We start from the raw sequence: 22500 nt of genomic DNA on the forward strand, positions 1-22500 counted from the left end.
CCCCCACATCCACCCAGATTACCTTTACTTTCAATTTTGCTTGGAGTACAAGCTGGATTCTGCCAAAGTGAATGCCTTAAATGGCAAATGCTGACCTTTAAAGGCTGGAAGAAGGTCAAAGAAGATGATGTCTAAAGGACAGGGTGAAAACTACAGAACACTGCCATTTGAGCGTATGGTACTCAAAAAGGCATGTGGTAAAAAATACATGTGCATGCAAGTAAATTGGAAAAAAGCAGGGCTTAATCCGCTGCCTTAAGCCTGTCCTGGAAACATCAAAAAGAAAATGCAAATGTTACTGCTAAAAACAAAGGGATACATAGTACCCCTGCAGAACTTCACTGTAAGGTCATGTGAGCTGCATTAAAACCATACAGGAATCTCACACGGGGCAGTTACCCTCCCCCAATCCCTCCTGCACTGGCAACCATATGGGTTGACCTGTACCCTCACCAAAGTCAGTACAGGGTTTAAGCCAAAGCAAATATATGGGGGTTCCATTGAATCAAACCAATGAAGTTTCAAAAATAAATATTTTCTAACACACACCATAAACCTGCATATGGCTCCTGACTGGTAATGAGATAAGGCTGGGCAGAGTCTGAACATGGCGATGAAAAGATGTGTACCATGGGAATCTGCTTAACCCTAGAAGGATGGCATTGTTTGACACCTCCCACAATTTGAGGTTCACTAGAAAACTGCAGTTCTCAATATCCGTCACTAGATGACCTTCAATCTACTCATCCAATAACTTTCTTTTTCTTGATCAGGCCTCAACACTATCAAGCCTGAGATTGTGCAGAAGATTGAAAGAGGGGAAGATCCATGTTTTGGAAAGGGCTGTAAAACTGATGCCATTGCTTATGACATTCTAGAAGGTAAGTGAGAATATTCCTCTTCAATGTTTTCTGGTGCATTGGACTGATTATCTTTTTGGTGTTATCTGCAAGGGCTCAATCTGGTCTTTCAATGTGCATTTCCTTTCTCAGTCTCCCAGGTGTAGCCCTCTTAGAATCTCATTCTTTTTGTATGTGAGGTCTAGGATACCACAGCCTTGGAGGAGAGATGTGCTAGGAATCTTATTTTTTGGACCCCAGTGCATATGATAATTGTAAGGAGAAGTCACTGAACCTCTGCAATGGACTCCCATGCTCTATGATCCCATGTTTGTAAGTCTCATACTACTCTTGTTATGTGGCTGGTTTAATTTACCACAAGCCATTGAGCTATGCTGAGGTTATCTCTTCTGTTATGGATCAAATCCAACTGAAATCTATGCATCTACAGTAAAACCTTTGACATGTAGCTTTAACAACACTTACTTACAATGCAGACCTAAAGTTTGCAATACTGCAAAGATGATGTATTACAGATAGCGGCAAGCTTCTCATCGTCTAATCCTACAACTCTCCTAGTTACATTTTAGCAGAGTTGATGGCACATTTTAATTTCCAGGCATTAATCATGTGCCAATATCTCTGCCCACACAGCCTTTTACTCCCAACAGTCTTGAGAAGTGTTTGACTTGTATCACACTTTGATTGTCTCCCTTCCCAAACACACAATTCTCCAGTAGCTTACCTACTATCCTGCCCCTAGGTCTTTCCACCCCATCATGGCATGTATGTTCATGGGGCTGGGGCAGCTTGTTATGACAGTTTTCTAAGGTCCACTTAAGTAAGAGACTCTTGGGCAATACAGAAACTCCAACTCTTAATATAGGCCTGTACCGCTCAAGGTACTGGTAAGTAGCAGAGCGGCCAGGCTATATTAGGAGGGAGAGAGGGCTATAGGAAGGTACAAAGAATATGTTGCAGTCATATGGTCCACAGAAACACCTCTACACTGATGTGCTGTAAAAATAATGGTTTAATTTAAATATACACAGGCAAATATAATTCTTTAGAAAGGTAAGTACTATTATAAGTCATAAACACAATATAAAAACCAACACAATACGTCTGGTAAGTAAACCAAAGTATATAACACATTTTCTTTTGTTTCAATCTGTTTATTAAGAAGAAAAACACATAACACAACATGTCCCTTTTCTCCCATTCCCCCTCCAACTCAGAAAATACCTTAATATAGTCACATATCTTGTTGACAGGGTTCCCACTTCTGTGTCTCTAGGCCGTCTGGCCAATAGGCATGCAGCTAATGCATCAATTTTGCCTCTTTTGGGGATGGTCCTGTGGGTTCGCAGGGGGGAAGATCGGGTGATGTTTGCAGGTCATTAAGGAGCATGTTCACCCACCTCCTCGGAGTCCTCCTCTGTATTTTGTTCCCTCACTATATCCTTCTCTGCTGCAGCCCATTTTAATACATCTCGCAGCCATTGTTGTATGAGAGGTCCTTTGGGTTCCCTCCATGCTATAGCCATACAGCGTTTTGCTAAAATTAATAAAAAGGCTGACCCTTTGTTCAAACGTTCCGTTCCACTTTCTTCCCACTCGGGAATAGTCCCAGCAGGCAGACACTGGAGGTGCACTCTAGTTCCCTCCCCAGGGATCCCGCTATCTGGGGACCGTTCCAGACCATGTGCCAAAAGTCTGCAGATTCTACATTACATCTAGGGCACCTTTGTATTGAACATAGGCAACTTCTGCGGTGTGATGTAAACCCGTTGCACCACATTAAAGTGAATTAGTTTGAGTCGGGCGTTACGTGAAACTTTGGAAGTGGTGGCACAGACCTTAGACCATTTTTTCTCATCTAATGGTTCTCCCATATCCCTTTCCCATTTTTCCAGAACCATTTAAGGGGGCAATGTGTTGCTTTCCTGCAACGCTGTGCATAGTTGTGTGATTGCATGGCGTTCTGTCCCTAGTGCAAGAATTGTGAAGTACTGGTGTAGTCTGAGGTTCTCCCGGGATAGAGTCCCAGTTCTCAGCTAAGGCCCTAACTACTCTTGTAAAGTTCAAGAACTGCCCTTCTGGCATACTACATTTTTGTGCCCATGCAGGGAAGGTAACAGGGTCATATCCCCCAGTGTATTCAATCCCGCAACGACACATCTATACAGTAACATGTCCCCTAGGATTCCCTCGATTACGAGGTCCGCCCTCAGTGGGATGTCAGGGCTGTACCCCTTTCCCAGTTTTAGCTTTACACATGCTCATTTCCACGCCTGTTGGACTACCGTCACAATGCCTGTCGCCTGGGGTTTTTCGTGAGCTCCCCATAAGAGTTCCATTCCTGTTTATAGCCTTGGGGGTATGCCCAGCAATTGTCTGCCTTGCTCGTGTGGGAAGTCCATTTAGTTGCATGTTGAAGTTGGGAAGCTAGATGATAAAGTTCATAGTCCGGGAAAGCGAGATCTCACCCTTGCCCCCCTCTCTGAGTACCTTCACTGTAATGTGCCAAGGGATACTCTGCAACTGGCCCCCCCTGCCCATAAGAATCCGGAAAGTAAACTGTCCAACTTCTTGAAGAAGGGGAGGTCTAATCTGGAAGGGGATGTTGGTAAAGAAATCTAAGAACCGTGGCAGAATTATTATTTTACAAAACGCTATTCTCCCCATGAGTGAGGGGTAGCCTGCCCCAGAACTTCATGCTGTTTTCTAAATTGGACGTCGTCCTCCCCACATTATATTGAAACGTGTCTGCGGTGTTGTGATGTACTTATATGCCCAGGTACGTAAACAACTCTCTTCATTGTACCACTATCTCTGGCAAGTTGGCTCGTTCCTTTCCCCTTGCGGATCCCAACAGAAATGCCAACGACTTGTCCTTGTTGACTGCAAACCCCCGACAACCGCCCAATGTTGGCCATTACTTCTAATAATTATGGGATATGTAACTCCGGGTAATGAACATGGAGAAGAACGTCTTCTGCATACAAAGAAATTACATGTGTTTGGACATCTACTGTGATACCTGCCTTTGCATGGTCGGTCCTAACCGCAGTCTGGGCAATAGTTGAAAGAGCCACTCCCATTCCACTGAATCAAATGCTTTAATCGCGTCTCTGGCCACCACTGCAAATTCAGTATCTGCTGCCTCTCTCGACCTCTCTATTATATGATGTAAGTGCCGTAAATTTTTTGTGGTGGTCCTTCTATAAAGCAGCATTGGTCGTGATGGACTAGTCCTGCTACTCACCCTGCCGTTCTATTAGATAAAACCTTGTCCATGAATTTGTCACCCACATTCAGTAAGATAATGGGGCGGTAGGATCCACATCTGCACGGATCCTTCCCAGGTTTTACTAATGTCACTGTTATGACCTCCCGCATGGATCCTGGTAATATGCCTCTCTGGAAGGCCATTTCGTATAGTATCTTCGGCTTGGGAACTAAGCGAGCCGAATGGCCCTATTATTTATCTTGTATTCTACTAACCATGTACTGCACTTCCCCTCTCCCCTGCACTTTTCCCAGTCCCCCTACCCTTGCGCGATCTGAATGACACCTGGCCTAGTAGGATCGTTGTCCGTCTCCCCTTGTCCCCCCCCCCGCCTCGTCGCACCTTGAAACACTTGTGTATAGGCGCGTTACAAAAATCATATCATATGTCAAGTAGAATCCCTCTGGGAGACCATCCCCTCGCGGCGACTTTCCCGTAACCAAGGAGCTCGTTGCTCTCCTCATTTGCCCTTCTCTGATCGGGCCTTCCAATTCCTCTATCTACGGCCATCAGTTTCTGCAAATAGGCCTGATATAGTACCTCCCTCAGATCCTCAATGTCTGCTGGCCCTCTGCTTTTTTCCAGGTCAGTATAAACGACCCGGAAGGCTGCATTAATATCCTTCTGTGTTATGCCCCCTTCCGTGATAATCCCTGGCAGAGTCTCCCTTTTCAGCAACCAGGCTAATTATCTCCTTCCCCATGAATCTGTTTGATATATTGAGTGTAGTCATGGTTGCTGAGCTTTTCCTGAGCTACCGCCCTAGTCTTTTGTTACCATAGAAGCTCTGCGCCACACAATCCCTTGGCCATGTTTCTCTCCAGTTGCCGTATACAGGTTTCGGAGTCGCTTAAGTGGGCCAGTAGTTCCGCTCTCAGTCCATGGGTGGTGGCAGGGCATTTGCCCCTGATGGTAACTTTTAAATGCGTCCTACAGGACCCCATAATCTCCCACTGACCCCTCATTAAAGGTGAAATTGCCTGCCCTATGTCTTCCCTGAAAGATGTGTCCTTGAGTGATTCTGCCCTCAACCTCCATGTGGGCCCCGCTCCTCTCTCCAACCCTACGACTTTGTGGCACGTAAGGGTGCGTGATCCAATAGTGTCCTCCCCAAATAAGTGGCCCCATGGTACTCCAGGAAGTGATACAAGCGTAACTTGTTATATGCTAACAAGTGGCCCAGTAATGCACTCCCAAAGGGATGAAACAATCCCAAACTTCAATTTTACAAGTGTAGTGAGCTAGGCCGAGATGTTCGGGTTATCTCAAGTCACGTGTTAACTTTGCTGTTTCTAAATTCAAAAAATTCATAGTCCGTATAAGGCTTACAATGGCCATAAATGCAGTCGTTTTTTTTTTTTTTTTAATCCAAGAATTCAATCTTGGAAACATTCAAACAAATAACAATTAATACAACAATGTTTTTTTTTTGTAATCATAATTAGGAAGACATAATTCATCAAACACAATGGTCTAAATGTCCATATGTATGTGCAACAATTATGTATGTACAAAAAGTTGTTTACATGAGTTGGTCACATACCAGTCATAGGTTGTTATAAGTCCCACACAACTATATCAAAAGTAAGCATCAAAATAATTTTTTAGTATGTGCGTTTTCCATTTGCATCTAATAGGCTCCTTCGATGGTGTAATGATTGCCGACGCGTTTCGCATTTCTCTTGAATCCTTTTTCAAGGCTTGGGTGCCTACTATTCCTTAATGGTATATGTCCACGTGCTTGCCTGGATGTGTACCTGCAAGGTAACACACAGGCTCAATGTGGAGGAGATAATGGGTGACAGGTATATTAATAAAGACATGTGTACATAATGTAAGGAACTTCCCTTTGGTCTTCTTTATCGATATATGTAATCTTCGTTATCTGTATTATGTCCTCATACAAATCAGAAAAAAATGTTTTCTTCGGCTGCTGTAGGGCTGTCCGCTTAGGCGATTAAAAATACAAATGTTGCGGTGGCCGCTGTAATTTTAGTCGTGAACCGTCACGCCGGGCGACATGCGCTTGTCAAGCTAGAGATTAGTGGAGCCCGATCGTCTTGATCGGGGGACAGGAGGAAAAGGTACAAGGATATAATTTACTTCAGCATGAGCTGCTGGGAGCTAGGGCCAGTTGCGCCCAGTGTGTAAAAAGAACAGAACAGAGCACCCCACTCACGAAATAACCCTTAGGGAGACTGCGCGTGATTCGCAATGTATTCAAATGGTTGTATTACAATCTCGCAGCTACGTGTACACAGAAGGGGTCTACATGCCTATCGCGTCAACGCATGGTGTCGAGTTAATCATATTGCCCTTTATCAGAGCTCAAGTTATATAGGGTGTAAAGCTCATCTATAGTTTCGTGTATCCAGACGACCGCCAGTCCTCGCTAGAGGCGTCCATCCGCCGGTCTGAATGTTAATGTGGTTGCAATGCAACACAAACGCATGCGTGTTGGGTCTCGAAGTGGCCATCTTGGTGTGAGTTTATACATTGCTATGGCAACGTTTGTGTCCATCTTGGTGTGGGAGTGTGAGCTTTAATGTGGCAGCCTAAGTGTCCTGCATCTGCCCTTCGTACCAACCCATACGGGTTAAGATGACACCAAGCAGCAGATCCTTATATGTTCATGATCCTTAACCAAAAACGTTTAACAGTTGGTAACACATTGCAATCTATGTAACCTGGACTTTCATGGTTTCTCATACCCTTAGGTGGCTAAATAGTGTCTTGTTGCTGCTTCTGGCGCTAACATTGTTTCATTGATCCATTCATATGTTAATGTCCATCGTCACCCATAGGAAAGTGTATCTGGATTTTAGATGGGACCCAGTGTTCAGACAAAGCACATAAAGTCTGATTCCGGATTCATCCCTCTGGGATGTATACAGTCCAGGAGGTCAATCCAAAGCATCTCCCTTTGCAGTAATTTTCTATTCAAGTCCCTGCCTCGGTTCCCCAATGTGACTTTCTCCAAAATCACACATTTAAGTTGGGCAACTGTATGTCTTGCCTCGGAGAAGTGCATTGCTACTGGTGATTTGGGGTTCTTCGTCCGTATATTGGACTTGTGCTCCGTCCAGCGGATTTTAGCTTTCCTTGTGGTGATCCCGACGTAATAGTATCCACAGGGGCATTTCAATGCATAAACTACATTTCTCGAATCAAAGGTGCAGGAGTGTTTCAGTAGGATGGCTTTGTCTGAGTGAGGGTACGTAATGGTATTCCCTGTTATGTTGCCACAATGCTGACAATTGTGACACGGTTGTGTTCCTTTGTGTTTATTGTTACTTGTTCTAGGTGATCGCATCTCTGCTTTAATCAAATTGTTCCGCAGGGCTTTGCTATTCCGATAACCAAACGTGGGTGGTTCCCTTAAAAGGGGTTGTAGTGTCGGGTCCATCTGAAGCATTGGGCAATTTTTCTTGATGATACCTTTTTGATCTTGCGACTCTGGAGGGAGTGTATTGTTACATAGACCAGTGTCTGTCCCCGTTTCTGAGGTTTTGGTGTCAAGAGTATCCCTTTCAATGGTGTCAACAATGGTAGCAATGTCGTAGATGAGTGTAGGGTTGTAGCCTCTCTTGAATTTTGTCCGTAATGCATTTGATTGTGCCCTATATTAATCAGCTTCGGAAATGTTCCTTCTATATCGGAGGAATTGGCTTAAGGGCACACTTCCGATGGTATGTTTTGGATGGAAATTTATTGGCAATAATAAGCTGTTCCAATCGGTGGTTTTGGTGTAAATCCTGGTTGCCAGGGTGTTTGTTGTAGACCTCCACGTCCAGAAAATTGATCCCTCCAGTAAGTGATCCCTACTGACAAATAAGAAATCTATTTGTGAATAAGACCTGTGGGGTAGGAAAAAAAGAATATCCCTGTTCTTCCCCCACCCCCCCCTCTCTGCTCACGCCACAACCAGGTAGAGCTCCGACACCATCCTTTGCAAAGACCTAATTGCCTATGGCTTGCATACTGTGCCAGAGCCCGACCTGTCTCCTCCCAACCCCCCACACCACCTCCATATATACTTGACCTCCCAGTAGCCGTATCACACCCGGAAAGTACGAATCGTTGTCTGTCTGGGGCATTTGAGTTAACAATGCAGATTTCCCTTCCGTCCAAAATCCCCATGAGAATCAAAGTTTTACCTTCCTCATCCCTTATGGCTTTAGTGATCTGCAGGGGAGACACCTCGCTACCCATGTTAAGGCCCCTCTGGAATATGTGGAGAAGTGCGATATGATATGGATGGCATTTGTAACGTGCCTATACACAAGTGTTTCAGGTGGGATCTTATATAATGCCTATATTTAGTGCGCTCGTCTATCTGCGCTTATCGGGGGGGGGGGACAACAGTCAACCCCCACTGTGGTAGGCCCCTCCCGCTCCCCTATGTCACACGGTAGAGAGGGGAAGGTCAGCAGGGAGCTGGCCAGTTCTTGGAGTAAAGGTGTTGGTGGTTGTAGCTCCATTGCTCCCTTTCTCCCTTATGCCGCACTTAGTTCAGTCTGGAAGGATCTCCTGTGGTTCCAGAGCTTAATCGCTGTCCAAAATCAAAGGTTCAAGTATCCAGGTTATGTGAGTCCTCTAATTGACCAGAAGAATCTTTTCCATAAATCAATTCATCTTCTGTGGTTGCTTGCCCCCGGTTCTTCGCCAGCATCTACGGCCGTCATCTGTAGGGTACGATCCTCTGCCCCGGTCACTTTGCCTCCTTTGGAATGCTTCGACATGTGTTCATTATTTCTGAGTTATCTTTTCTGTGGGCAGACTGGGAGGTCATGTTTTGCGGTGCCCTGGACCCGAGGCCGGCCAGCTTCCCTCCTTCTCCCACCAGTGGCAGGCTTACTCATGTGAATTGCAGAACCACTGTTTCCCCTTATGATCTTCAGACGGTCTGGATACAGGAGCATATTTCGGATCCCATTATCTCTCTGGGTCCACTTGATTTCATCAAAGTGCTGCCACTGGTTCTGGACTTGCTTCGTATATTGGCAATATGAGGACTGACCCATGGTCTGTGGGAATGGGGCCACGTTGCCTTGCCAACTGAAGTATAGCATCTCGGTCCCTGTAGTTAAATATGCGTGCTATCACAGGCCAGGGGCAGGCTCCTGGTGGCGGTTTGTGTGCAGGGACCCTATGGGCTCGTTCCACTGTGAACCAGCTCGAGAGGCCCTTTGTACCCAGTTTGTGTTGCAGCTAGTCCTCCAGAAATTGTTCCATTGATTCGTCTTCTGTATTTTCCACCAAACCTATAGTGCGGACGTTGTTTCTGCGGGACAGTCCACCACGTCCCCCGCCCTTGCTTCCAGCATTTTTGTTGTCTGCAACAATTGGGAGACCTGCAATCTAAATGTTTGTATGTCTGATTCCGCTGATGTAACTTTAGTGTCCGTCTCCTGCTGTTTCTCAGTGACTTTGTGAACATCTGCTCTTAATGGGTTCAGGTCCTCCCCTATAGGCCCGATCTGTAGCTCCAGTGCCGTCGAGAGGCACCTCTGCTATCCGTGCCTCCAAAGTTGTGGCCTGGTCCCATTTGTCCCCAGCAAATGTCGCGGTCGCCAGTGTGTGTGGACGTGCTGCTGATGTCCATCCGTGGTTGTCTTTCTTTGCCTCCCATTATCTGCTCCGTCTTGCCTTGGGGGAGGGAGATGAGCCAGCAGGGAATCGGTTTGCGTGATCCGGGTTATTGAGTTAGGATTTTACCAGTTTGCTGCTTCTTCAGTGGTTTTTGAGCGATCTGGCACAGCCTTCTGTGGCTTGCTTGCCCACTCTGGCGGTCAGGAAGTGGCGGGGTTCCACTGAAGGTTAGTGGGGAGCCACTCTCGTCAGCTCTCAAGTATAAAGTGTACACCTCCCCTTGCCCTCTACTTGTTTCCACACCCCCAGGTGTTGCAAATCATTCTGAGGTTTTTTTCCCCTCTTTATAGTCGTTCAGGGGTACAAGCTCCCGCTCCAGTTGCCCTACCGTAAGTCAGTGCTCTGATGTGAGAGCTATTGTTCAGGGTCACCTTGGGCGGGATATCTCCCCCAGCTGCCTTCAAGAGTGACGCAACCTGTGTGTTTGTCGGTCTGACCGTCGCTTCCCACTTGCAGCACTTTCCCACTCGGGCATTCTCTTCCAGACTCATAATAGATGTCTCGCGAGTCCCTGCTCCTTAATGCTTTCTCTGTATTTCAACCTGCATGTCTGGGCCAGTTTGCCTTTCTTCAAGGTGTTCTCCGGTTTAGATTGCACCGTAAGTAGTCATACCAGATTAGACCGCTTCTCCCCCATCAGTCCGTCTTTCTGACCTTTCTGCCCCGGAGCTCGCTGTGCAAGTTTTGGCCGTTATCGGGGCTCTCCTCCCAGCGGGCCCTTGCCACAGCATAAGCGAGATTTCAACTAGAGGCCAAGAGGCTTACCGGTTGCTGGGGAAGGCAATCCCTGGGGGTTATGGCAATGCGTCTCTTCCCACTCTGTGGCCACCTGCAGCTGCCGTACGCTGCTGTCTGAGACTTGTTTTTTAAGTGCCTCTGGTTGCATCCGTCACCCGCATCTCGCTTATCCCGTAGGTTGGGTAGTCCTTTCCGCCACCCTTTCCACAGAGGCGGTGCAGCAGTTGAGTTGTTGGAGTCCCGCTGATCGGCGGTACTCTGCAGCTCAGGCAGATCCTGGAAGCAGAGACTGGACACCAGCAAAGAACTGAACTCTAAACCCTCTATGTAATGGGGACCAAGCTGATCGGGTAGACCTGGTGGCTGATGAAGGGATTTCGGGAGGGCCCCTTTCCCAAGGTTGACGGGCCGTTGTATTTGCTCCTCCTCCCAGTTTATTAGCTGGCTGCGGCAGCCATTGTTGTTGCTCTGTTCGCACCTTTCTGGACAGAAGCCGCACTCCAGAGAGACCGGGTCGGTAGATCTCCTCTACCGCCGCTAACTTCACCAGAGCTGCCCCCACCGTTCTGCTGTTCTGGGATCCAACTTTAGTGCTCTCTGCACTACAATTCAGGATGTTGAGCAGGCTATTTACGTGTGGCACAGGAGCACCGAAGGGATCACATCTTCATCCCTTGCCTGCTAGCCACGCCCACATATATAACACATTTAGAATAGCAGTATGCAATTCAAAGTGAGTAAAAACACATTAGACTTTTAGAATGGCACAAGCGTTAATACAGTTATGCTAACAATGTTACTTTCTAGAACAGTGCAACACAATTCAAAGGTAAGCAATAACTTTGTTATACTTTTCAGAATGGCAGTATGCACTTCTAAGGTAAGTAATAACTTTGTAACTTATTCTATTTTAGGAATATACAGTTGCAGCACCAAAATATAGCAAGTAAGTACACTTGTAAGAATTCCTCCACAGATGCCTTATGCTTTAGCAGTCCTACCCTAATTTTGGGCAGGAGTGTTCTCAGAGGCAGAAGGGGAACACTGGTGGTCCTGTGGCCAACCGCAGGCAGACTAGGAACAGGCAAGCTGTAGGAAATCAGAGTTTCACAGGATATCTTCTTAGAACAATTAAGTACAGTGCTTTAGCGTCAGTAAAAGGGTTCAGGGACTTCGTAGAAGGCTTCCTGAATGCGTACCAGCGTTAGGCCTGGGCGAAATGTAGATGTGAACTCCCAACTGCACGAATTACCACCCTAGCCACACAAGAACGGCACAAAGTCTTTAGGTAAGTATTACTGCCAGTCTCAAGGTAACTTGGCAGTGAAGAAGAGCTTGCAAATGGACGCCTTGACAATGCAGCAGCACAGGACCAGGTCTCTGGATTCTTGGTCATGGGGATGAAAGAAAGGACACTGGATGGTAAATTGCAGCGGCAGTCAAGGGGAAAGGCTCCCAGCAAAGGATTCTTCAGTGCATCTCACGCCTCTGGATTTGGTGCCCTTTTCAAGACAGCAGATGAACGGTTTTCTGATCGATTCGCCTCGCTATCTCGGTCCAGCACTCTGGCGAGGGGACTTCAAGGAGTGTAATCTTGCTTCTGGAGGTCCAACAGGGGTCCACTGAAGTTTCAGCGATATTCGATAATGGGAAGATGGTGCACTGCTTTCAGCCTCAAGGTCCCAGGGTATTGGCAGTTTGCAGCCCAGGAAGGCCACAGCTCGTTTTGGGATCGTTCGTAATGCAGGTCGTTTTAAGACCGATTGGTCCCACCAGTCCAAGGGACAGGTCCGTCGTCTTTGGGACTCCTCTGTCTCATGGAAAAAGGGGTCAGCACAGGCAGCGATTACACAGCAGGCATTTCCAGTCGTTGGAAACGGCTACAGCCATCTTCTCTTCTTCCTCATCGGATTCAGGTGCAGTGGTTGTCTTGTCTTCAGCTTCCAGATCCAGGCCATTTATCCAGTTAACCAGCCAATCGGCACACATGCTACATTCAGACTTTGGGGCTGGCTGTCCTTTTAGGACAGTGCGTGTCTCAGTTAAGACTGGTTCCAGGCCATTTCTGCCGGAAGACAGAGGGCTACAGAGTTTCAGACTCCTCCTAGCTTCACACACTCTGGATCTCATCAGGCTTGACAAAGGATTCCGGCTGGAAAAAAAAAATCAAACCAGGACCTCCCCCCTCCCAGGACAGCAAAAGGAGGACAAGGACATGAAAAATGTATACAGCTATCATTCTAGATGAATGGTGACCTTTCTGTGCATTACCGCAGCTGGGTTGATATCCTGTGAGTGAAAATCACAGACCAATCAGGAGAAAACGTCCACTGCCACCAGTCATAAAGGTAAAGGTATGCTTGTCACTGTAACAGAAATCTTACAGGAGCAGTGAGAACGGAGAATACTGTGCATCACCTCAGCACTCCACATAAAGTGGGGTGTTCTGGTCTCACAATGTAAAATGTAGAGAGGATAAAAATATCTCTCTACCCTTGGACATGTGTTTTGCAAGGTAAGTAAAGGACTGAAACAAAGAGAAAGGGGATACTATGTAACCCCTCAGCACTCACATAAGGCGGGTGTATACGTTTCAAAATTAAGTATTGAGAGTCACAAAAATGACTTCCATGTACGAGTAGAAGAAAGAGTGAATGGAGAAAAAGGTTCCCACTCAATCAGGAACATAGAAAAAGAATCCACAAGTCCCTCAAAAAGTGCTGGGGGTCTCACAGATGAGGGAGATTTAGCATAAATATGAAAATCTAACCTAACCAGGGGAAGGTGCTGAGGTTTTGGCAACAGGTCCCTAGGGCTTTCAGGGTAAGATACTACCACCACCCAAATCCCTTTTTATCGAAAGTGATAAAACCACCACTTAAGGGCTAAATGGGACCACTTTATTATGAGACAGATCCGTCCCAAAGACAGCCAGGTTTATGTAATGTGCAAGGTATATTCTAAGTACGGCAGTCACATTTTCCTTGACCTCTTGGTGATGACAGCTGTTTGTGTTGTGGGTTGTGATCTCATATAGGTTATGTTAGATTGTTATTTTTCAGGTCGGCTAAGCTAAATTCCTTTAGAGGGCTAGAGTATTGCAAACTTCAGTGGCACACCATTATCCATTTAAAAACAATAAGCAATTTATAGTTGTGGTTTTTCAGAATGGGATCTGCTGGTGCTCCCTAGGCATGGGTTCCTTGTAAAGGGGGCATGTGCTGCAACTTCTCAAAGCCCATGTTGGATTCCCCAGGATTGGGGTCAGTGACCTTGAATGTGTGAGTAATTCTTCCGTGTGGACGACCTGTCTACAAAGAACCCATCAAAGCTGGTTCATCAACAAAGGCCTTTTCTCAGTTAGGATACCTGCTCGAAGGCTCCACCATCGACTGCCTCAAATTTGCACACGTCTACTAATGCGACCGAGACCTCTGCAAAGCTTTTATCATCAGAGCTGTCAGACTCAAATACCCCCTTGATGTGAGACCTGAAAGCACTGTGCTGAAACGGCACAGGGATCACCAGGACAGGTTTGGGGCACCAGTGGGAGCCGCAGTACAAGCTAAAGCAAGTGCTATCAGTACCATTAAAAACCTACCAGTGCTACCAGACATTATGTCCAAGCACATCCCACCAGATTGGGTTGTAAGGAAGACCCTTGTCATCTTAAGAGGGTAAGGCAGATGACATACTGTTCGTGCCTCCTACATTTCTTGACTCATTGCTTAGAATTGTGGAGCAATGTAGTAACATTCAGAGGCAGGTAAGCTTTCATAGCACCGACCGCAGACAGTCTGGGGTTATTTGGGAGGCGGTGCTTCCTCACAGGGGGACCATATCCCTCCATCAAACCGCCTGGAGAGCCCTCTTCCACGACACATACCTTTGCAACTGGTGGCAAGGGCTTTGAAGGCGCACCCTAGCCCCAAACGGGACATGGAAGGCTCCATTTGATGACTCTCTGGGAAACCCAGGAAGAAGACTTGAGGGATGATCCATATGAAATGCTCGACTGTTGTGCCTCAGAGGTGGGTGAATTGTTCGTTGATCTAGACTATGAATATGATCCTACTTTTCAATGGGAAACTCGGGAGACCCTGCAGAACCTTCTCACCTTTTCTTCTGATGTCATAGCTTTTATCCTCCGCTCATTCAGGACACTTTGCAGCTGTTCACTCTAGAGATGGCTATTTAAGCGAAGCAACGCCTCTTTTATCAAAGAAGTGGGAAAGCCAAGAGGTTGGTGACTATCATTCCCATCGTGGAGGATATTTGGGAGATGGGTAGGAAACATTTAAAGCCACACCTAACATTTACAATTGCTCCAGCAAGCCCAAACAAAAGGTTTAAGGCAAATGAGGCAGCCCATTTGTTCTTGTGGGGTCATTCTAAACTAATCCTTCTGCGGATTTTAACCTCCCAACTGACGAGGGGAGAAAGTTGGAAATGCTGGGAAAAATATTTCCTTTTAGTCATCCGGGCTGCTAACCTGTGTGCTGTTGCAGCCAGATTTGACTGAGATGTGGTTCCAGATGTTGGCCATGGTCCTTCCCGAGGATGAGTAGAAAGACTTGGTGTATTAAGGTGGTGTGAGGGAACTAGCCTCCAATCATGCCATTGAGGATCTGGCAGACACAGGTTTTTGGTAAATTTGGTGCAGTTGTAAGAAGGCAAGGTTGGGGAAATCAATGAATTTTCATCCTGAAGTTCAGTCCAAGATACTGGATATAGAGTATGATGTCCAGGAAGTGTTATGCTAGAACATTGACACCTTTAATACAATGAAGGTAGACTCTGACACAGCTAGGGCAATGCCCAGACTGTGAGACAGACGTCCCTTTTCCTACCTTGGGAGGATTGCAGTTCTTGAATACAGGGGGTTCATGGTGTCAATTCCAACATTGTGGCTTTGGCAGTTCCCCCCGACCCCCTCGAACAAGACTCCACAAAGGCAGACAAAATACCAACCACAGGTGTTGACTAAAGAAGGGGGATCAAGCCATTCTTGGTCCTCAATGAACAATACTGCATGATTTTCCTGCCATGCCCCACGGATAACTTCAGCACCCTTCCTGGAGGTAGAATATGCTTATTTCTAATAAAGTAGGAGGACATCAAGTCAGATTCTTGGGTGCTGCAAACAAGGACAAGCTCACTAGAGTATCCTTTCCTGTGGACAAGCCTCCTTAAAGAGAGCACCCACTTCTATGTTTCTGAGGAAGGTAGTGAAAGCTTTATTGGCAAAGGATGCTATAGAAAAGGTGCTGTTAGGACAGTTTTTCTGAAGTCCAACTAAGGGCTTAGCAAAACCATTCCACTGAGACAGTACAAGACTCCACTCTTAGTATAAGGCTGTACCACCTGAGTATGTGGTAGCGTAGACAGAGCAGCCAGGATTATTTTAGGAGGGCTGAGAGTGTTGTAGGAAAGTACACTGAACCTGTAGTTTACCAAGGATTCAAGAGAAACATTGACAACTGGAAGTATTATAAAAAATAAAGCTTTATTATAAATACAAGTAGGCCAAGTTAAGTTTTGGGTTAAGTACTGGGCATAGGGCCTCATCACTAGTTGTGCGTTGGAGTGGGCGCTAATTCTGCTGAGTGGAATTGGCATTACCACCATGATCCGTGGCGCAAATAGCGCCTCATTAGAACAATGCGAGCAGACGCAGCGGCCCGGCGGAAACGCTAATTGCACCCGGCGGTAATAGTGTCTAAAAAGGGGCTATCACTGAAAAATGTGGCGATAATGGCGCTACCGCCAGTTGGCAGCGCAATGAGCGCTGACGGGAAAATTGTCACTGTCGGAACGGGAAGTACTGCAGTAGCCATTTTGAAAATCTCAATCCATCAAAAATCAGAGCCCTCTGCAGCCATCCTCACAAGCAAACCAGCTAGAATGTCTCAGGATAGGGTCAGGGGCAAGGCAGTCCACGATCGCATCATAAAGCCAATATTTAGTGAGGGTGAGCTGGTGGTGCTTCCCAATGAGGTGGTGGCACACCACGACGAGCTATGCGGGGTGAGGCAGTGGAAAACCTCCATTCAGCATCGCACAGCCGTCTGACACATGGTGAGCCAGAAGGTCACAGCAGTGTCCACATCCCCCAGGGTGGCGAAGATTGCAGGTAATGCTGGAACAACCTCTTGGTCTGGGGACTACTGTCCCAGCACCGGCAGGAGGGCATGGCCACTGGTGGAGGGACTGTGCAGTCACTTGCACTAACAGCATGGGATGACAAGTGCAGGTATGTGTTGGACATGGGGGGCATCAAGGGCGTTGCAGGTACCGGCAGCCAGGAGGCAGGTGAGTCAACCCACTCCCCACAACCCATGTGCATGCAGCAATGACAGCCTAGCACAGCATGCCCCAGTGGACAGACCCATCAGCCGGGCATTGTGACAGTGAGTGGGGGCCACATCAGCCACCTACCAAGCATCCATGTGCCAGTGCACCAAGGCCACCCATGTGAGTCAGAGCAGGATTGAGAGCACCCAAGGGACCCACCCAAGTGCCACGCACCACACACCTATGGCGGGTGCACAGCAGTGCCCCATAGGGACCTGCCAGTGCCATGAACCATGCCATCTCCCACCCCCAACCAAAGAACAAGCGCAGAGGCAATGTGGGCGCATGGGGAACAGAAGCATGCACGCCAGAGAACAGATGCTCCGGCACCGACATCTTGCCATCCCCACCCTGGCCAAAAGCAAAACCGTGATGTGCCCCCCCAACCCCCAAATCTGCACCTGCTACCATTATTGTAAATCCACATGCAAACGCCCCTGGCCAGGCTGGTCCATCCGCTCAATAGCCCGGTGCCCCACTCATCACCATGAATTCAATGCCATGCATGCCAAAACACGTGGTGGAATGAGACCGAACGCCATCACCTATGTCCCCTACAGGCACACAAGCACCCCCCTGACTCCTTCCCAGAAAGGGTCAGACACGCCACACATAGGCGGAAGACCCAGGAAGCTACTCTGCCTCGCAGCCGGAATAGTCCAGCCTTCAAGAGCAGCCCAATTCCATGTGACAACACCTCTGCTGCAGTGGACACCGCCACGGAGGACACAGCAACACGTCCCGTGACATTGGAGGCACAAGGTGACATCAGCAGTGACTGATCATGCAGCAGGGCCAGCAACCCCTGGCCGCAGGCTCTGCCAGCAGGCCACCGCCACAATAGAGCCCACCACACTGCCGGAGCTTGCAAACACCAGAGCCGGACACAGACATACCCTCCATTGGATCACCTGTTGCAAGCCCACACCGTCAATACCCCCACTTACCACCGCAGCCTATGGCTACATTGGGCATGTTGATGCAGAGGCTGGGGGCAATGGAACAGCAGCAACGGGAGATGTAGGCCATCAGCCGCATCCATTCGGGGCATATGCAGGCGATACGTGATGCAATCCTGGGTGCAACACGCAGGATGGCGCTTGACTGTTCCAGGACCCGGAGGGTCACTGCCTCCAGCACTGTTGCACTGACAGCATTTGGCCAAAGGGTGAGGGAAATGATGGAGGGTGCCTCAGACCTTGCAGAGGCCATCTGTCGGAGCAATGAGCTCCAATGGGCAGGCTCAATCCCACTACACCTAGAGGATTCCCAGCAGAGCACCCCTAGGCGCTGGTCCATGCACCAGCTGAGCGCCAGATCCCCAGATGGTGGGAGTTGTGGAAATAGGCCACGGCCACACTGATTGGCATGATGACTTTCGGCCCGAGTGCCCATGCCATGGACTCTTTTGAGGGTGGGTGGGAGGGGGGGATTGTGTGCTGGGTTGTTGGTGGTTAGCCGGCGGGGCTGTGCTGGGGGTATTGGTGGTGGGCGGGGGAGGGGACATAGTTGGTGCAAAATGTTACATAAAAGTTTGTTGAACATTATTAATACGTGGACATTCCCGATTGTGTTCATGTGAAGTTTATTAACAGTGCTGGTAGTGGACTGAGGCATGGTATTGTACTAGAAGGTAATTGTCTATTAGTGTCTGCTGGGCCAGTCTCCCTTCCCTCACATCATCCCTGGGAGTGCTTGCTCTGGGTGTGGCATGTCCGCGTCAGGGAGCAGTGACACATTCCTCCTCAAGCAAATGTTACGTAGCATTGCACACACCAGAACAATTTTCCCAACTTTGTCAGGGGCATACATTAGGACCCGCCAGTGCGATCTAGGCAACAGAATCGTGCCTTGAGGATTCCAAAGGAGCACTCTGTGAATACATGTGTCCGGCTGTGGGCCTGGTTGTCGGCAGTCTCGTGCGGTGTATGTGGGTCACCCACAGGGGTCATCAGCCACGCCAGCTACAGATATCCAGAATCACCTGTATGCGGTGGCATACAGGCATCATTCAGTTGTCTCATACACATAGTATTGTGGCATTGTTAACCGTGTGCATGCATGTGTACATGCCGCCCATGAAATCTGTATGCGTGATGTCTAGCCTTATGTAAATGATGACATGCATACCTTTGCCTGTACATGCACCCTGTGGCAATGTGGCAGGTGTTGTATTGTGTCACAGGTGACTGCACATGGGCACATGGCTGTGGCAAGGGTGGACGTGTTGTTGGGTGCTGCTGTGTGGATCTGTGCAGTGCTGCATTTCTGATGTATTGTGTTACATGTGGTCTTGTGTCGTTGTGATGGCAGCGGTGTGTGTACATCAGCGTGTGTGTCTAGGTGTGTCTGATGTGTGCATGCTGCCTTGGATGCCCCCTGTCTTTGGTGCAGGTGCTGTCAGTGCATCCACTTGTCATGCCATACTTGGTTTCGGTGTTGCCACTCACACCCCTTTTTTGGTCTGGTGCTTCACTTTGCATATGTGGCAGGGATACTACTTGCCCACTATTCAGTCCTCTCTGCCTCTCCATATATCCTGGAAGTGTGCTGTTGCGTAGGACCATGGAGTTGTGGGTGGAGCCTGGGTAGCGGGCAGTGGCAGATGTCATGCTTTCAAATTGCCTGCACGTTGAGGGAGTGGTAGTGCTTCCGGTTCCTGTATATGACCCCATGGACCTGTGGCGCCACCAATGGCTGCTATGACATTAGTCAATTGTGTGGTGGCATAGAACCTTCATGTCGTTGACCTGGGCCTGCGTGGTGGGCAGTGCAGTATGTTGGTTGACATGGTGCAGGAGGGCATCCAGCACCTGGACCAGGACTGCAGAGTATGTGGGCTGTGCCATGGTATGCATCATGGTCAGAGTGCTGGAGGTGCCTGTCCCCAGGAACTGAACTGCAGGACTGCCACCAGCTTCACCAGTGGGGGCACAGCTGTATGTATGTTGACCTGGCTCTGTATGTCTTCCTGGATTGTGGCCAGCAGCTCAGTGATGGTCTCCTTGTTGAGGCGGTACTCAGTAACCAACTGTGTCGCTGAGGGCCTAGGGTGATGGTCTGACCCTGGGGATGGGTGCTTGCCTTGGTTGGACCGGTCTCCTCCTCCTCATTCCACCCTGCCCCATGTGCTCCCTGTGCCCTTGCCTGGTTGGCCTGCATCTCAGGGTCCAGGTGCAGCATGAGCAGCTGCCTGTCCCAGCTTTCAGAAAATAATGGCATCACGGTGTTGGTAACAGTGTTTGGGACCTGGATGTGTCTTATGTAGCCCTCTGGTGCACATTGTGTGCACCTATGGCTTCATTTCGGGCACCTGGATTCATTTATCTCCAGCTGGAGGTATTTCTCGGCTGTATTAACACCTGTTTTCAGAGCTAATACCGCCGTACATGCATTTGTGATATGGCTATATTTGAGTTTTATGTTGTCGGCGCTATTAGCGCCGGTACGTTTTTGTGTTGGGTGGTATTTGTGCCGACTCGTAGTCTGGCAGAGCGGTATTGCCGGCGCAAATTCAGTTACCACAGGGTTTAAGGGCTACCACCCAACCCGTAATGAGGCCCATAGTCCTGAACACATTTATAAAACACAACACAATGCTTGAAGGTACACAGACCAAAGCATATACCTTCTTCAGAATACCTAACAGTAATTCTAGGAAGTCAAGTCAGACCTTATCATACACATTTGGTATAAGCCACACCTATTCATGGGGAGTAAAAAACATGATACATTTTGATTACTTCCAGTAAAACAATTATAGTAGACTGTCAGTTATGCAGTGTCACTCGGCAAACAAATCGCATAATCAACCAACCTTGTTAACGGGATACTTTCTGAATGGTGGAACACAGATTCAAGGACAAATGTTCTCTTTTCTAGGCAACAGGCCCAATCCTTGGAAATTCTTTCCCTTATTCTTAGAGCATGAGCGTTTTCAGTGGCAGGAGGGGGGCACTAGATCCAACAGACAGTTCAGGAAGGCACAGAAGTAGCAAATCTCAGAGTTCCTAAGGAAGACTGGTGAAACAAGTATTTCAATTTAGAGTTAGTTGAGGGTCCAGGGACCTCTGAGAAAACACCCAAGGAGGATTCCAGCAATGGGCCTGGGTGAACTGCATGAGGACTCCCAAACTTTACAGAAATCACTGAGGCTTAAGGTAAGTAAATAGCACAGCCAACCCAGCACCTTAGTACGGAAGAAGAGTTGCAGCAAGAAGACCTTCAGGATCTGCAGCCAAAACCCACTCTTTGAATTCTTTTATCATGACGATAGAAGACAGGACATTGGAAATACTTCTGCAGCAGGGTCAGAGGTAAGGCTCTAGGCAAGAGGAGCTTCACATGGTTTACTCAGCAGAGAAGAAGAGTTTGCAACAGGGGAGACTTCAGGATCTGCAGCCAAAAACCTGGTCGCTGAAATCCTTGTCACGAAGACTGAAGACAGGATACTGAAAGCGCTTCTGCCAGAGGGATCAACAGGGAAGGCTCCAGCCAAGCGTTTCCTGGTGGCTGGATGCGGCTCTGTGGATTTTGACGCATTTTTCAGGAGCCAGAAGAAGACTGAATGTTGCTGATTGGATACTTGTCGTTTGTAAGGTCCAGCACTCTGGTGAGGGGAGTTTTTGGACTCTACGGCGTCTCTGGAGGTTCAGAAGGATGCCCACAAAGTTTAAACAAGATTCGGAATTCGGAAGACCATGCACTGCACGATGGCTCGAGGTCCCAGGGTATTGTGGTATTGCAGCCCTGCAAGGTCACAGCACGACATCGGATGGCGCTAGTTGATCCCATCAGGGTCTGGGTTGGGGTCTCCCTTTTCGGGATTCCCAGGTTGATTGGAAGGACGAGTAACAGAAGGCTCTGGTTACACAGCAGGCTCTCCAGTTGCTCGAAATTACTATGGCCGTAGTTTCTTCCTCTTCGGTTTCAGCTCCAATGGTTAACTTGTCAGCAGCTTCCAGGTTCGGAGTATTTATCAGGAGCTACAGCACAACTTTTGTATTCTCTCCCTGCATTTTACTGCAAGGAGCGATCTGGCTGTCCAATCAGGACAGCCAGCCCCCGACTGGGAGTTGTTCCCTTTCAGGCAAGGTGCAAGACAAAAAAGCTGCAGAGTTTTGGACTACTCCCTTGCTTCCTGCCTTTCCAAACACTCTGGAGCCTGGGCAGGGTATCTACAGGATTCCTGCTGAAAGACAAAACAGCCACTGAGATTATTCCTGCCTAGAATGGCAGGCGAAGACCTCAAACAGCAAGCGCACAAGAAATGGCGAAAAAGAGGAGCCCACCATTTTAGCAACTTGGTGGCCTTTCTGTGCATTCCGGAGGCTGAATTAACTGCGAGTAATGAAGACTAAAAAGTCATAAAAGTAGTTACACTGCCACCAGCCGTTCAAGGGAACTTGAAATTGTAACAATGTTACCAGGTATCTAAGACAGGGGATACATTGTATCCCCTCAATACTCCACATAAGGTGGGGTGTTCTGGCTCTGTATATAAAATGTAAAGGGGGATGAAAATCCATCTTTACTACTTGGGAACTGTAGTTCATCCAAGTACGTTAAAGAGAAATTAACAGGGGAGCCCATTGGGGCAACTCGGCTTAAGCCCAAAAGTTGTAG

At 48.0% G+C, this 22500-nt stretch overlaps 1 protein-coding gene across 5 annotated transcripts in view; it reads left to right on the top strand.

Annotated features, from left to right (window-relative positions):
• The window catches only part of LOC138528612 (uncharacterized), a 1266637-nt gene that overhangs the window by 167290 nt on the left and 1076847 nt on the right, over positions 1-22500 (top strand). For all 5 annotated transcript variants that reach the window (XM_069640406.1, XM_069640404.1, XM_069640408.1 and 2 more), the window contains one exon: positions 774-881. In XM_069640406.1, the coding sequence (XP_069496507.1) occupies positions 774-881 (108 nt within the window). The remainder of the gene's footprint in view (positions 1-773; positions 882-22500) is intronic.

Source organism: Ambystoma mexicanum, chromosome 7q, assembly GCF_040938575.1.
Source record: "Ambystoma mexicanum isolate Mex_15411 chromosome 7q, UKY_AmexF1_1, whole genome shotgun sequence".
Taxonomy (NCBI): domain Eukaryota; kingdom Metazoa; phylum Chordata; class Amphibia; order Caudata; family Ambystomatidae; genus Ambystoma; species Ambystoma mexicanum.